Source organism: Lagopus muta, chromosome 5 (assembly GCF_023343835.1).
Source record: "Lagopus muta isolate bLagMut1 chromosome 5, bLagMut1 primary, whole genome shotgun sequence".
In the NCBI taxonomy this organism is placed as follows: domain Eukaryota; kingdom Metazoa; phylum Chordata; class Aves; order Galliformes; family Phasianidae; genus Lagopus; species Lagopus muta.
The window spans coordinates 18,592,311-18,606,321 of record NC_064437.1 but is presented as its reverse complement, the minus strand read 5'-3'; the positions used below and the strand labels follow the sequence as shown (position 1 = coordinate 18,606,321).

General features: G+C 35.6%; 1 protein-coding gene and 1 long non-coding RNA gene across 5 annotated transcripts in view; one reads left to right on the top strand and one right to left on the bottom strand.

Moving 5' to 3' along the window:
• COL11A1 (collagen type XI alpha 1 chain) overlaps positions 1-14,011 on the top strand; it is a 203,138-nt gene that overhangs the window by 94,130 nt on the left and 94,997 nt on the right. For all 4 annotated transcript variants that reach the window (XM_048945451.1, XM_048945453.1, XM_048945452.1 and 1 more), the window contains 2 exons: positions 314-476; positions 11,774-11,902. In XM_048945451.1, coding sequence (XP_048801408.1) covers positions 314-476; positions 11,774-11,902 — 292 coding nt within the window. The remainder of the gene's footprint in view (positions 1-313; positions 477-11,773; positions 11,903-14,011) is intronic.
• On the bottom strand, positions 1,717-13,043 carry LOC125693477 (uncharacterized). The gene is made up of 2 exons (XR_007377118.1): positions 12,982-13,043; positions 1,717-2,565 (listed from the first exon to the last, which is right to left on the bottom strand). It is a non-coding gene; the product is annotated as an uncharacterized LOC125693477 (long non-coding RNA).

Sequence of the window (14,011 nt, the reverse complement as noted above, 5' to 3'; positions counted from 1 at the left end):
AATTAGCCTACTCTGATAAAATGTAAACAGTGCACTTCTAATTTAAGTTCACTGGGCAAAAGCTTCAGAGAATTTCATCTAACATAGGATCATGACCTAATATGGGCTCTGCATCAGATTCCTTTGTACAAAAGAACCTAAGTTACACAGTGGATAGACAAAACACAATACATTTGCACGTGTGAAGGAAATAGACATTTAACATTTTAGGTACAACTTTTTATCAGTGCACTAAGTGCAGTAAGCTGCTTTGATATAAATACATTGACGTACTCTCCAAAACAGGACTTAGAGTAGAATTATGTTTTAATAGGTGGCATCGAGTAGCCATTAGTGTGGAGAAGAAAAGTGTTACAATGATTGTTGACTGCAACAAAAAAACGACAAAACCACTGGAAAGAAGTGACAAACCAATTGTGGACACTAATGGCATCACTGTCTTCGGAACCAGGATTCTGGATGAAGAAGTATTTGAGGTAAAAAAAATCAATATTCAATTCCACTGGTTTTCTAATCTACTTTTAAGAAAATTGAGCTATTTAGTTTTGAGAAAAGGATTTAATTCAGATTAGAATAATTTTTATATGGGAAAAGTTGATAAAATGTTGAAACTCATTTATGAACATGTTAGAATAGGTTGCGATGAAAAACAAGAGAAACAGAAGTGTCTCTATTGTTAGAAGTTACAGTGCATTTCTCTGTTCTTTAGCTGAAATGGCTTCTGGAAAGGGCTTGCTTTTATTGTATTCCTGCCTACTATTGAGATACCTGAAATATTTGTGAGAATTTCTGGCAAAGCTGAGTATTATGATAAAATTAGATGATATTATTTCAGTTCTGCCTCTCCTAAGCAGTTACTGATATTTGTGCAGGTTAACAGTGTTTGAGAGATGGGTGGAAAGACCTGGAAAGTCTTCTACATAACGTGGATCTCTTACATTGCTTATCCCACTTATTAATCTTTCCAGTAACTGGAACATACTTTGGCAATAAGGACGTATATGTTTCCATCATTTACTGGCCAAGAAATACATATAGGAAGGGTAAAATGCCTCTAAGGAAGTATGTGGCTGCCAATCATGAGGCCTTTTCAGGTAGAATTCTTATGTCAACGATTATTTTTGTGGGCTAATAATGCAGCTTCTCTAAGTCTGCACTGTAGAGTTTCTTTTATAATGCACTTATGCAACTGTGAAAACTGTCAAGTGCAAATTAAAACTGAACAATAAGAAAATACAGATCAGTAGTTAACTTAGTTCATGTACTGAACATCTGTGCTGCTTAAACAGCCAGAGAATAAGTCCTAGCTTTAAGTAGCATGCACGCTTAAGAAGTTGCATATATGATGCAAAAGAAAATGTTAATTTTAAGTGTAACATTGTGACGTTGTTTCCTTCAGACATACTTTATAAGACAAAACATTGAGCATTCTGATTTGGAGAATTTCTGGGCTGACTTAGTGGGTCAATTGTTATGGTACACATCTTGTATTTACAGCCTAATTTACCTGGAGTCACTAGTAAAGTTTGCACATCACTTTCCTTTTAAAGTTGAAGAAATCCCAAAAGTAACTGCTACATTTTTTCTTGAATTGAAACTTATGTGTATAGTCAACTTGCAACAATCTGTGGCAGTGACTTAAATACAAATACTTTTCTCCAAGGGATTTTTTGTCTGAGATTATATGTGATCAAGAGTAATAAAGGAAGCTAGTGATCCTCTAAAATTTTTATTTATCATCTTCCACACTGACTTGAAAAATCCATCCATTCCATTTAAGACCCACTAAGAAATAAACCGGCTTTGGACTCACACCATAAATAGTGCCATGTACAGTAATTCTGGTTTACCAGCTGAATCTCAGTATTCAGCGCTGAGAACAGCAACATGCCTACCATTTGCAACATCACTGTAGATTTCCATTCTCCTTCCTAGTTAGGTTTGCTTATATACTTGATTGCACCCCTTTTCTCAGATAAACCGGTTACATTCTTGCTGTCCTTGTAGATGCTGGAGGTTAAGATTTGGTCTGAAGTTTCTTTCTTACTTACTTTCTTACTTATTGCTTAAAATAGCAGTTTACAGTTATTTCTTTTGTGATATTTTACTGCAGAGACGGAATTAGTATATTTATACAAACGTTCACAGTTATTTGAATCTTTAGCTAGAAAAGTATGCATTGAAAGTACGCATTTGAAACATCCCTCAACATAAAAACAAAATACTGTGTCATATAAAGTTTTACTGATACGTGTTCTTCAACTGTTGGCAAAGCAGAATATAACCTAGTTCTTTCTGAGTTCACCACGTTTTTCTGCTTCCTACGCAGATAGTATTCCTTTGTTTCATCAACATGACTTTATCCACCCCTCTAAGTTTCTGAAGTTTGGAGATCTCTTCTGCAATCTGTTTCCTTCTTGAGTCTCCTAGTTGTGTCTTAAATGCTCTATTTAGCTCATTCATAATAACAATAGCAGCACAGGATGATGTCTAGTGGTTCCGTGGACCTGCTTGGTGGTATTTCTGTGTTGCGAACCCTGCTGTATCTCAAGGCCAGAGCAGACACTGAATAAACATGAAAAAAGCTACGTCTCATCATACTTGCAGGAAATTATGAAATTAGTTTATTCAGCAGCAACATTAGATTTAAGTGTTTAAGACTTAAAACTGCATAGGACAGACATTCCGCATGGCATTTGATGCCTATATTAGCTTAAGTGCAGCAACTACATAAAAAAGAAATAAGCATTCAGTCACCCGTTGGAATTCGCAGCTCAGAATGTCAGGTTTACACTAAAACAGAGAGACTGTTTTATCTTGAGTAATAATGTTTTGGGTTTTTGTTTTTTATGCTTTTTTTTTTTTTGTCATACCAAGGATTTGATCACAGGAACTGTGTAATACCCTTCAGTCTCTTAAAACTGAATGGAAATTCAAAATGTTTACACAATGGACCTGTAAATAAATAATGTAATCTTAGACTTCAGTGACCTACTAGTATAAGATGCAAGGAAGGGTTTCTTCTGTTCCTGAACTCCATTCATACAGCACTGTATAACTGCAGGAAAAAGTAGTTACATCATTAAGGGAATTAGCTCCCTTTGTAAGCACTTCAGTGCAGTCAGAAGCAGTGCTGTAACCAATTACATACATCATACGTTCCTGTTTCCTTAGAGAGTATATCTAAATTTCTTTCAATCCTTGAATATGTGCATGAGTCAGAAGTTAGTATCACTTAATATTACCATTAACTTGATTGTATTTTCTAATTTGATTGCATTTTTGGGAAAAATAATTACTTCTTCCAGGGGAGGCTGGAAGAAATTGATCAGATGTTGGTACATGGCACCTAGTTAAAAATTATTAAGTTATTTTACTATGTCCATTGAAGTATGTTTATGGCTTAAATAGTTGATAAAAAGCAGGAATCTTTTTATTCTTTGCCAGCTTAAAGGATTTGTCACTCCTCATTTAGCACTGTTGGTGCGAACAATACAACATGTGTTTTATAATAAGTTACTAACTAACACAGTCATTATGCAGATGTTTCCCTAAAGGGACTTTCTCCTTCAAAACTCCCCAGGTGTCAGACTGATACAAAGAATATTTTAGGTATCATACTGTAAATGAGTATAACAAGCTAAAACCTTATGTGTATAAAACTCTTATTTAAAAGTCATGAAAATTTTAACTACACACAGTCTACAGGACTAAATACTTGCTCTAATCCTTAATAAAGGGTGTTGATTTTGATGCTAGGCATTCACCTGATTTCTTAGAAAAAACATGTTTATATACATCTGTACAGCATAAGAGTCCTTTCACAAACTGAGCAAGCATTTGAAGGCACAGTGATAGTACCTTGACACCAAAGTGATTGAACTTACAGGCCCTTTCAGACAAGCAACTATCCCTAGCATGTTTCTAAGAACGGCAAGTCCAAGTACACAAGAGAAGACCATTCATCAGTGTACAGTAGGTAGAAGTAGAAGCATGAATAGTTTAAACTAGCTGACCAAACTTGCTGTACAGCTCAAGTAGAGTGGAGAAGCTAGCCCTGAATAAAGCTTCCCCAAAGGCATGCAGTATATTAAAAAAAAAAAAAAAAGTCAGTGTCTGCTGTTTTACACTGGCCTGCTGGGCTGCACTTCCAGCTAGTGTAGACATAGCCAAAGTGATTCTCATGTTGCAATTATTAAAAGTGATGCAAGTAACCAACTAAATGCTTAATGTCAGTCAGGCAGAACAGTAATTTTCAACATAAGTGGATCAAAAAATGCAATCACTTCCAGGCAGAATTATTTAGAAGCAACCTTCCAGCTATCAACACCAGAGAACTGGCCAACTTTCTATACCGGGCCAAAAAGCAAAGCAATAGCAAAAAAGCAGAGCAACAGGTTTTTCCATTTCAGGGGCATTTAATAATAATAGTAAAAAAAGCTTTTTCCCAAAAAACTTATTTTTTAGCTCATTTGTTTTCGCTTGTTTATTCGTCTTTTTCCTTCTCTGAAGAAATGGTGACTTGGTGATTTTTCTTAATAGTTTTTCCAATCTTACACATGAGCAAGAAAAGCAATTTTGTCTTCCTTATTTCTGAAAGCAGATCTGAGGGAGTTCAAATTCCTTTTCAAGATGTTCCCAACAAGCAAAGAAATTGTCATTTAACTGAATTGTTTGTAATTAGCTTTAACGTTAAAAAGATGGGTTCAAAAAGTGAACAGCTGTAAATGAGGTTTTAAAAATGAAGGACAACCTAAAAGATTAGCAGATCTTTCCTCCAGAAGATAGGATGTCCTTTCCAAATCTTCAGACACATTTTTCCTTTTTCTTGTTGAGAGAGTATATCTGTGTAGCGTTAAGCAGTGGTCACATACTCTGTGTGTGTGTGTGTGTGTGTGTTACATACACGTGCTTTATATACAGGCATAACAATTTCTCAGCCAAAAGTTGCAGTAGCCTTTGATCTGTGAATATCTATGTTTTGAAGGTTAAAAATTATAAACTAACATATAAACCCTTCCCTTAACTTAGCTGAATATATATTACTGTAACTATAGGCTTTCTAAGAATCAGGAAGACACTGATTTCTATGGAAACTTTGGCCAGTACAGAATTCTTCTTTCACAGTGTATTGCTTTTACAGTGCTGCAGCCTGGCAGACTCTCAATGTCTTTCTCTAGCTATATCATGAAATGGGCCTGGATTATGGAATATTATATAAAAGGCACCTGGAATTCTTCAATCTTTCAAATCTTTGGAAGATTAAATGAATTCTGCAGCAGGTTTCCTAACTTCAGTAGCAATAATATCCAGGTTGTCTAGACTTCTATTCTTTTTAGTCTGTAGTTGAACTGTCACTTAACTAATTAAAGGAATTTGTCATATACATACAGGTTAGGGTTTTTATTTATTTACTGAATAGTTCACCCTGGAATTCCTAGGTTTTAGCCATTACATGAAAAAGAAAAATATTGATGATGTTCTCTTCAGCCTATCACTGGTTTTGTTATATACTTATCTGCATTTACCTAGTCATATTTAAAAGTTAATTATCTATATAAATGTATGTTTTCCTCAGAATATTACTCTGAAGTATATTGCTTTGTTAATAAGTGAGGAGTCTTTCTAATATTTTAATGTATAAATTAGACATTGAAGTAATTCCTTCATTACATACTTGTCATAATGAAATAATCCTAGAAAGCCCATTGTTTTACAGTAAGAAACTGCAGCTTGAGTTCTCAGCTCGGGTGCAGTCACACTGTTACGTAGACTGCTACTTGTACAACCACAAAGTGGACGAGCTTTTAAAAAGTATGAAAAAAGTTTTCAATCATATGCGAAGTTTACCCCTGTAGACCGAGCAGGGAAGGTCCTGTAGAGCCTCTTAAGGGGTATGTTCTTGATATTCCTTGGAAAAAGTTCACTTTCACTCTGCAGAGTTATTTTAAGCTTCTTGAGAAAGAGATATGACCAACATCTGTCCGTAAAACTGAGCTGTCTGAGGTTCTTTTAGAACTGCAAAAATTTTAATACTGGGGGAGAAAAAAAACACTAGATTTAGCTTTACTTTCTTCATATAGGATGATTCCCTTTACAGTATTGTTAAAAAGACAAATGTATAATTTATTTATTTATTTTAAACAAAGCTGGTAGGATCGGAGATTTTTTTTAAACAAAAGATAGTTGGCAAACAGATTACCTTATGGCTGTACTTCTGTAATGTACCATGTTTAGAAAGCACAAGTAATATCACTTAGTTTAAAGAAAAAAGAATTTGCCTCAATGTTTCAATACGATATAATATTTAAGATTTTTTGATAAGATTTTGACATAATTAAGATAATATGGAGCCATAAGCACTTTTTGCTTAAAATGATATAATATTTGTTCCTTACATCTGAGGCCCTCAATGATTTACATCGAGAAAAACCAGACACGGTAACTAATTCAGTGTTTTCCTTATTCTACTATTTCTGTAGAACCTAGCAGAAGTTCTGATAAATTAGAATCAGATATAGAGATTACAATCATGAAACTAACTTCAGCAGAAATTACATCAAGAGAAATTTAGTCCTTCAAACTGGGAAGAGAACTTGGCAGTCTATTGCTTTCCTACAGACTGTGTCTCCATTTCATTTTGTATTAGACAACTTGGTATTTTTTTGTGTTTTCAAGTCTGAAGAAGCTATGGATTATATTACTACTCAGTGAGGTGTGCTTTTTCAACCACATCTAGAAACACAAATACACAAACCTTATTCTGCAGTATCAGTGTAGAGCGCCTGAGATTCACAGAGGAATTTTCAGCAACTGAATTAATCACACGCTTCCTATTCTAAGCGAAGCTGTTTCTTGTCATAGAAAAACAAATCTGAATAAGTGTCCCACTGTTCCAATAGGCAGACATTCAACTAATTTGAGTGTATTCTATCTCTGTTGCTCTTTAGTCTTGTTCTTCACAATTACTTTGGCATGCTACAAAGACACTCTAAAAAAGCAAACATTTCCTCACATCTAATTAACTCCTTTTGACAGTCTTGGAGGATTTTGCAGAGTAGCTTGTTTGATACAGTCCCCTTTACAGTAATGCCACAGAAGTAATCCTTCTGTATCATGTTTGCATGCTAGGCATAACTGATGGGCAAGTTATGTTATGATTCTCTGGCAGCTTATTTCATATAACCATGAGGCTGATTCAAGAGCCTGTGCTTTTAGTTATGTGCACATTCCCAAAGCAGGGGAGCTGAAACATTCATAGACTTTAACTATTTATTTTCCATATCTTAATGGGCTACTCAATTACGCACTGGGTTGTACTGTTTTTATTCTTAATTTATTCTTTATTCTTTCACTTAAGTATTTATTATCCAAATAAAATGTCTTCAAATTAACCCATTTTGGTTACAAAAGGTGCTTGTATACTTACTATATCACTATTATTATGCTTAAATATTTTGCTAAACCTTCTCCTGTATCTATGAGCAATTACAGCAGAGATCTCAGCTTTTTCATGTACGTTATGCAACTATCTGATAAACAGTGCATAAGATACATTAATTATTTTCTAGGATTAAAAATATATTATGTTTTAAGGCAGCACATACTGAGAGCTAAATAGGCTAGCAGCACTTTTCTGGACAAACTGAATTACACACATCGTTACAAGTAGTAACACGGAAACATTGCCGTGTGTAGTTTTCTGATACCCCACCACAAGTTGCCTACTTCCGCCTTCTACTACCACCTGCTTATCACTGACATCAAAATATGGTGGAAATTCAGATAGCACCTCAATTCCCATTGTGCATAGCAAGTGCAGGTTCAGTATCTTACACTCACACTAGTTATTCTCAAAAGAATCAGTAACTTTACTGTGTTTGGGAATCATAGAATCACTCAGGTTGGAAAAAACCTGAAAGATCACTGAGTTCATCCAAGACTTAACAATACTACCCTAACTCTAACAACCTTCCACTAAATCATGACCCTGAGTACCACATCCAAATGGTTTTGAAACACATCCAGGGATGGTGACTCAACCACCTCCCTGAGGAGCCTGTTCCAGTGCTCAACAACCCTTTCCATAAATTTTTTCCTGATATCCAACCTAAACTTCCCCTGGTGCAACTTGAGGCCATTTCCCCTTGTCCTGTCACCAGTGAAAAGAAACCAACCCCGCTCTCACTGTAAGCACTATTCAGATATCGGAAGAGAGTAATAAGATCTCCCCCTCTGCCTCCTCTTCCCCAGACAAAACAGCCCCAGTTCCCTCAGCCTCTCACTGTAGGGCATATTCTCCAAGCCCTTCACAAGCCTTGTTGTCCTTTTTCTTTGGACCTTCTCCAGCACCTCAATGTCCTTTCTGTACTGAGGTGAAATTAGCTTCCTCTGCTTATTTCAATATACTTCACTTGGATTTGTTAAAACTTAGTGAAAAATACAAAGGAATTTGAAAGTCTTGTCTCACTACATTATGTGACATCTGACTGATAAGTATTTTTTCTTTTTATAAATTAGATCGTAATAGATTGTTTCTGATGATAGAATTTTGATTTACTCAACCGAGCTCATTGCAGTGGATTTTTTTTTTTTCAGTACACATATGCTGTCAGCTTGTGTGTCATTACATGACACATGTTAGAAGCTGGGGAGATTTCCTTTTCTGGGAAGGCCCATGATGAGGGAGTGTAGGAAACTGATTGACCAGTCCTGCCCAGCAAAGGTTGCCATTACAGTTTTGTAGGAAAGGAAATTGAACTAATCTATAGAGACAGCTACCTTTTGTGCACTTTTTTTTTCTTTATACACTTTTCAGAGTACTGTTAGGTTCTTTAAGGATGTTCAGGTGTAATTTATTCTCTTATGCTTTTTCCCATTTCTGTTTTCCCTCTCTTACTCTCATAATTCAAGTGAGACTTCCTTTCATCCTGCAAGTTTTTATATTGGAATAACATTATGCCTACATGCATATATATTTAGATATCTCAGTGTTAAGTTACAGGTTAACAATCAGTACTGTTGTTAACCCATATTTCCATTTATATATATTTTCATTTAAAGTTGTTGGACTTGTGCAGGTAGATCATTAAGTGCCCCAAATTCATGAGTCTAGGCCTTAGAGTATAGCCAGATTAAATATCTGTGGTTCCTGCATAAACAACTATAACATTCCATCTTGGAGTCAAAATTTCAAAAGGTTGAATTGAAGGACACACTTTAAGACTGAAATAATTCTGTGAAAAATTCTCAAAGAGAAAGTGTGTGGAATTGTCAAAAATTGATGTGACTACATCATGACTAAGTCACAATAGTGAAATCTGCAGTAATTTGTGGAATTGTGTGCTGAGATGTTTCAGTCAATCTGAAATGAAAGTTCTTTGTTAACTAGTGAAAGAACATTGTCAACGCATCACGTAAATACTGAAAGAAGCTATTGAATTAGCAAAGGCAAGAAAATGAAGGCAAAATAATTTATAAGAAAAACAGTATTTTTGTATGAGATGTTGAAGGAAAATAGGAAAATTAACATTTGAGATGCGAAATGGAAAATAAATTAGTTTCTCTGTAAACCTATCACACATGAATGGCCAGTAGCATTTTGCGTATATTGTGCAAGAGTTCTGAGAGCCTCCTTCTATATGAACCCATGACAAGCGGACAGGCAGGGCTGAGAAGTACAGTCAATGGATTGGGAACAGCTTTTAGCAATTAGGGACATCTAAGCCAAGTGGTAACAGCATGCTGAGTGCTTCTTGCAAACACACATCCAACAAGAACAAGTGCCAAAATTCCATGGCATTCAAGATCAGCACAAAGCAAGCTTCCAACAGAATGCTAGCCATCTTCCCCCAGTTGGGTTCTCTAAGCTCATTGTAATAAAAAGACAGCAGTTTTAAGAGCAGTTCTTACACTACTTACATGGCTGGCACACCATGTACTCTTTATTGATCTATATGGACAACTGAGAAAGCCATGTATGAGCACACATGAGGAAGACAATACTCTGAACTCAGCAGAGGACAGGAGCTGATAGCAACTTACTCTAATTCTTGTTCAAAGATTTATCTCTTTTGTCTTTCAGTTGCTAATTTTTTCTAACTTATTCCATTGCTTGTCTTAGCTTTAATTTGGCTACTGAAAGAAGAAGGGCAGAGCACTTTAGAAACACCCTGTGGTAGAGAAAAGGAATGCATAAGAAGGCTGACACTGACTGTACAAAACTGTTCAAAGTATCCAGTTGTATCCCTGAAGGAGTTACATATATAATCAACTGGATAATTTCTCTGGAAGTACAGCAGGGTATGTAGGTCAGTGTCCAAAAAAGGAAGCATCAGATGAGGGGAAAAAAAAAAAAAAAAGGGACAGTTCAAAACCACTGATTGAAGCAGACTACTGCACTATAGCATTTCTAGAAGCTTAAAAAAGTACATCCCAGCTCTAAATTCATCCGAGATACAAGTAAGTCTATAAAGGAGAAGAAGTTGACACTATTGTAACAATCAGATTTTTAATATATAGCTGCTATATGCTAAGCAATTAAATATTTCATATTTCATGTTAAATATGTTGGTAAATTATTATAGAATTAGGAAAAGAAGAGAGAGGATTTTGATTATTTCAGTTAGTGGTTTGTTTGCTAGTTTCTGTAATTTCTCTTTTGGAAAAGAAGGAGGATTCGGAACTATTCTTTACTATCTGAAACTATTCCCCAAGTTTTATTATTTGTTGAAGGCTACTATTCTGAAATGCTTAAAGAAATTTTGGAAATATTGAGGTGATGGCGAATTTTTTGAGTTCCTAGTTCACCACTTACAATAATTTCTCTGCATGAAACAACTCTGCATGCAGAGGTATACCGACAAAGTTATTCCTTTACCCTTCACTGGTAAAACCAAAAGTAATGTTAGAAATACATAGAAGGATAAAAAAACCCTTCCTTCTGTGGAAATTCAGTGGGCAGTTGAAGTTAATGGGCTTTGACCTAGAACATGTGCCAATTTTCAACAACCTTATATTTATGACAGCATGAGAAGCTCCTGAATGAGGAAACTCATAATAGAAATGTTTGGAATTTACTAAACACTGCAACATAACTACTGTTATGTTGAGAAATACACTGAATATCAGCCAGCTTTCTGTAGAAAATGATAAACATACGTGATGACTGTAGGGGATCTCAAAGACATTTTTATTATCCAGAATAGTATGTCTCTTTAGTGCAATGTTGTTTTTATATGTGATATATAAAGTTTGTTTCTATATATTCTATACTGTGTATTCACATAGTGTTTGTCTATTTGTTTTTTATTCCAAGAAGCGTTCCTCTTGTGCAACTCATTTTATTGTTTTCCTTCTTGTCAAGAGTTCAGATGTGATGCAAACTCTCACAATTATACTGTTGATCACTTGCATGCTGAGCTGCATGCTGGTAGTAGGAAGTGCCCTGAATTAAATCTTAGGAATTTAGACTGGTTCCCAGTGAAAAAGTAAACAACAGCATGAAAATGACAAAGCAGGAGTTATACCTTCCCACCCTCTCCTTTCAGAGGCAGACAGTGTGTTCAGCCAGAATTTCACACCTAACCATTTGTCTTGTGAAAAATAGTTAAGATGCCATTTGGAAGCAGAAATTAAGTAGATAACATATGTGATAACATGCAATATCTAATATATATACTCTGTGCCTTGTTCTGTTTTTTAAATGAGAGCTTTTGATGAGTTTTAAATAATGGAAACAAATGTTGCCTAACCTACATATGCTTTCCTACAGGGTGAGATCCAGCAGTTGTTGATTATAGCTGACCCCAGAGCTGCATATGACTATTGCGAGCATTATAGTCCAGACTGCGATTCCCCAGTGCCTAATGCTGCTCAGGCTCAAGATCCTCAAGTTGATGAGGTGAGTAATCAGTCATGTATGAAAAGATTTATTGCACATTAGTGGTTGTGCTGAATACAAGTTACCCAGGGAGCATTTAATTACAGCTAAATGGCGTACTTTGTTCTAGACATGAGGAAGAAAGGTTGCAGGAGCGCATTAGTTTTTTCTATGCAATCATTTATGTCAAGTATTTGAAGGCAGCTATCACACTGGTATCTGAATAACCAACATTCTCAATAGCATTAAACTAATTATTTAAAATGAGATAGCAATTTGTGCTCAGTTGTATCTGTTTTTTCCTCCTATGTATATTTATGATTTCAGTTGATGCTGAGTACCTTCAAATGTCACATTTAAAAAGAGATGGGAGATCTGAGTAAGTTGGAGTCAAGAAATTCTTCTGCTAGAAATGTCATATTCTAATAAGATGTGGCCACAAAATTATTTTAGCCAGATCCACTGGTAGCAGCTAATAACATCAACAGGAATAAAATTGATGTTGGCATTTTCCTCAGAAATATGAAAATCATTCAGAAACCATTTGCCACTGTAGACAGTTCTCACAACTGTATGTTAATCAATTCACTAATGGCAAGACAGCCTCTCAGATTAGACCTCTGAGGGTCAGCAGCTGTATGCATTGTCATACATATTCCAAATACTTGTAATAAAATTGTTCTCATACTTTCACTATGAGGTGGAAATCTTTTGTAAAAGGTGGTTTTTATGTCTTAATTGAACTTGGCTCTGAACAGTTAGTATGCTCTCAGTTAACTGTGTGTGACCTGAGTGACTATTCTTGCCAACTGCTCAAGAAACCAGCATTAAAAAGTTATTGAATTGTTCTCAGATACATGCTTTGAGTTAATTTTAGGACAGAAATTTTCCTTAATGAACAATAACTTTATTTACTGTTACTATTTATTGTGTCTGACTGAAAATTATGTTATGAAGTACATAGATCCACGGGTTCAAGAACTTGGTTTAAAGGGGCTCTGTAAGGATAGGCAGTAATAGACATAGCTGCTTTAAACTCATTTTGGATCAACTAAGAAACACAGCAGTTATAATCCAGTAATAAAGAAAGAAACACTTACCCCCTACCTAAGGATCAGAGCTCGCTGAACACTCCAAAAGAGACAAGCAGAGGTGCTTCCCTTACAGCTGCCAGCCCTTAAAAGAGGTTTGGGAGGGGTGGACCATTCCAGTCACACAGGTGATTTGCTTCCACCTGTGCTCCCTGGTCTGGCTGCACCCCTTCACCAGGTGCTGAATGACTGGTTCAGGCCCTGACCTAACAGCTCCTATACAGGATCCCACATCCATTGCATCTGATATCCAGTTGAAGATGTGTGAAGTTAATTACAAGCTCATATTACATTACATCACATTATATGTAGGGGCATGACAGTTACATGGCAGTACATAAAGTCTGTTCTGCTAATGAGCCCCTCGTAAAACTGTCTGTCTGTGTGTTTAGTTATACAGATCTCCATGCGCTATGTTCCAGACCAGATCAGGCTAAAATCATTTTGTTGATATTTTATGGAAGGAAAACCAAAGCTAGCATTTTTTTTTTTTTAATGTCATCATTTAATTTCAAATAATATTACATTTCTTCTGCAGAACTTCCCTGGTACTTGCTTCTGTATGTCTTGGGACTATTTTTTTTTTTTTTTTCTTTGTAAAGATTTGAAAGGTTTGAATAAGCTAAGGCTTTTCTATTTTTGAATAAAACTAAAAGGAGTCAGTCTAATAAACTGATCTTTGGGGGAAAAGGTTGTTAAAATCCCTTAGTCAACAGAGTCAACAGGGGAGCAACGTATCTAAATGCTTACAACATATTAACTAAAATGAAAACACTTGTCTCCCAACTGACATCAACTCTTGAGCAGAAATTAACATGTCTTGGATTACAAATACCTGTTTGTTTTGGCCACCACTGACAGTAATTATTGTCCCTATTCATCAGTGTAATGCATGCAGACAAGGCTTACAGTTGTGATCAGCTTTCAGATTCAGAGTATATTCTTTGGATAAATTAGGAGTGAATAATTGGGCATTGACTACAGGAGAATTATTAGAATGTATTTTAGAGTTTCTAAAGAATGTAGGCAGTAAATAAAA